Genomic DNA, 2893 nt, shown 5'->3' on the forward strand with positions numbered 1-2893 from the left:
TGGGGTTCAGTGGAGAGATGGGTAGAATGGCCTCAACCTAGCTCTGAGTCACACTTCCCTGCTGGGCTCCATACCACCTGAGCTCAGAGGTGCAGGAGGTTGGCCCCCCACCTCTGGGGCCACCACGTCCTGCATCTGCCTGCAAGCATGGGATCCAGTGAGGGCATCACCTCCCCTCTCCACTGGCTCTCTCCCCTCCAGCTGTACGTGTTCCCTGCCCTGCTCACTTCTCTGTCCCATAAGGTTCCTGTCTTAGGCCCTGTTCCCAGGAAGCAGAACCGGAGACAGGGATTCCTATTTGTGTGGTTTATTAAGAAAGTGAGGGAAGTAGGATGGGGCAGAGAATAAAAGTCAAGACAAGAATATGGTCTCACGGGGGCACCTGGGTGGCTCAGTCAGTTAAGCGTCTTACTTAGGCTCAGGTCACGACCTCACAGTTTGAGAGTTCTTGGTTTGAGAGTTCTTGTCCCGAGTCAGACTCAGTGCTGACAGCTCAGAGCCTGGAGGCTGCTTCAGATTCTGTGTCTCCCTCTCTCTCTGCCCCTCCCCTGCTAACTCTCTGTCTCTCAAAAATGAATAAACATAAAAACAAATTTTTTTTTAAGAACACAGGTCTATTTGCTCAAGTAAGGTCTATGGCTGTTTTTGCCCTACAATTCTGCAGATGAAATTCTTCCCAAAGCATCTCCCCTCTAATTTTTTTTAAAGATTTAATTTTTAAGTAATCTCTACACCCAACGTGGGGCTCTAACTCACAACCCCAAGATCAAGAGTCACATGCTCCACTGACTGAGCCAGTCAGGCACCCCAACATCTCTCCTTTAAATGCTTCCCCCCCCCAAAGATGTGGCCAGGAATACTGTGAAGTTGATTTAAACCTTACTTGTGTGCATGGAGCAGGAGTGGGTCCTAGCCTAGTGCTTTCCTCTAGGCTTGTGAGGATAGTGGGAGGGAGTTGTTAATTACTCTCCGGCCTGATTTACCTTAGTGGAGCGCTGACTCAGAGATTAAGGTTGGAGAAGCTCTTTCCAAGATCAACATCCCCAACTGGCCTGCGGTGATTATTGCAGATCCCCGGGACTCTCAGCCCTTCCTGGACAGAACTAACCCGGACTACAGCACAGCCTTACTCACAGCTGGCCTGCATGAGGGAGCATCGTGGTTTCCCAAACGCTTCAGTCCCCGGGAGGCATCTGAAAGCCTTCCTTACGCCCGTTTTGCAGTCCTTGGGGTATCTGAAAGAGAAGTAAGCACTTCTCAGATCAATATTTTCAAGGCTGATCTGATCCAAGCCTCTGCCAGGAGGCTTCGACTGGAGATTCACTATTTTTCCAGCTTCTCTCTCTCCAGAGTGGCTATGAACTTGAACCCTTGTAATAAATGGCTTATATTTTTTTCCTCTTGGAAATACGTGTAAATGTGTGATTGTGACGGGGGAGGATGGGATAATGATAGATTTAAAACTGGATACCTGTGGTGCCATTCCTTTACAGATGAGTTTCTCAACCTTTTTTCCACGACTGACCTCCCTTAAGGAGCATTTTTGGACTATTTTTCTCTATCATGAAATTTTAATAGTATGAAATTTTAAGACCACAGATACACTATATCTCTATTTGTGCTCTATATGTAGATCTGTGTTTTATACATAAAAAGAATAGGGTTTTTTGTCTGCTTGGGGGTGATATGTCCCCCACCGAGGATACATGCTTTACAAATAGTTCATAGCCACCCCCCTGGCAGCCTCCACTGGGTAAAAGCGGGAAGCGGGCAGTCTGGCAGGTGCTTTGAGAAATGTGAGCTAATGATGTACACTGTGTTTCACAAGGTGCTTGGTGCATGGGGAGTGCTAGAAAGAAGAGAGGTTTTGTTGTCGTTGTTGCCATTATTATTATATTAAGCTTGGTCATAGTGATGTGTAGAACCCTCCTCTCTGGACTGTGGATTCCATGGTGCTTGAGGGCTGGCCAGAGGTCCAAGGTGATGCGGGCTGGAACTTCCACCAGAGGCACCATGGGGTACATACGGAGGTGAACCAGGCCGGGAGGGGACTGTGCCCAGTGCACAGGCTGAGATGCCCCATTACACATGGGACCTGTGCTCCAGGTACAGCCAAGGTTGGGGGGTCTAGTGGCCTCTTAAACTTACGATTTCTCAGAAGCTGGGAACAGGATTTCTGGTTAAATCTGATTTTTAAGCACCGACTCCATTAAACATCAACAATTAAGCTGTGTGGACGAAACAAATGGCATGTAACCAAGTCATCCCGGCTGGTCCAGGGTTAATCGCATAGCTGGGATTCCCATCCAGGTCTTCACATCCCAGCTCCCCTCTACGGCTCACGACCCTCCCCACTCCACTCTTCTTTGGGGGTCCTCCAATGTCTCTTCTTCCAGGCCCTCCTGCCAGGGGAAGGAGCCCCAGGCTGCCCCGTTTGTCACTGGGGGATTTAGACGAATGGGTTCAGCTCCCCTACTCGCCCCCGCCCCTCCTCCGGCCCCCTTTCCAGATTGACGTGGATTCTGTCTGTGGATGTTAAGGTCGGGACCCCCAGCCTTACTCACCAGGAGCCACGAGTGGGGACCCGCCAGGCGGCCCCGGGCCGGGTGTCCCGCGGCGTGAGAACGCAGAGCCGGCGGGCGTGGGGCAGGCGGGGCCCTGGCGACCTCACCACCTCGGGATAAAACGCCCTGTTCGCTGTTCGCGCCGCCTCTCTGACCTCGCCACTCCGGGCATTGTTCTCTGTTCGCCTGGGTCGCGGGTGGGAGGCGAGGCACGCGGTGGGGGGTGACAGAGCTTGGCTCCGCGCCAGGCCTGCGGCCTTCGGCCCTGGGGCCACTGGGGCGGCCGCGCCCGAGCCGGAGGCGAGCCCGCGGCGCTGGGCGGTTCGGCA

General features: G+C 52.5%; 1 protein-coding gene across 1 annotated transcript in view; it reads left to right on the forward strand.

Annotated features, from left to right (window-relative positions):
• Window positions 1-1949: 1949 nt before the first annotated feature.
• CHP2 (calcineurin like EF-hand protein 2) overlaps window positions 1950-2893 on the forward strand; it is a 3409-nt gene continuing 2465 nt past the window's right edge. Inside the window, exon 1 of the mRNA XM_029949972.1 lies at window positions 1950-1980. Within this exon, the coding sequence (XP_029805832.1) occupies window positions 1950-1980 (31 nt within the window). The remainder of the gene's footprint in view (window positions 1981-2893) is intronic.

Source organism: Suricata suricatta, chromosome 8 (genome assembly GCF_006229205.1).
Source record: "Suricata suricatta isolate VVHF042 chromosome 8, meerkat_22Aug2017_6uvM2_HiC, whole genome shotgun sequence".
NCBI classification, from domain to species: Eukaryota; Metazoa; Chordata; class Mammalia; order Carnivora; family Herpestidae; genus Suricata; species Suricata suricatta.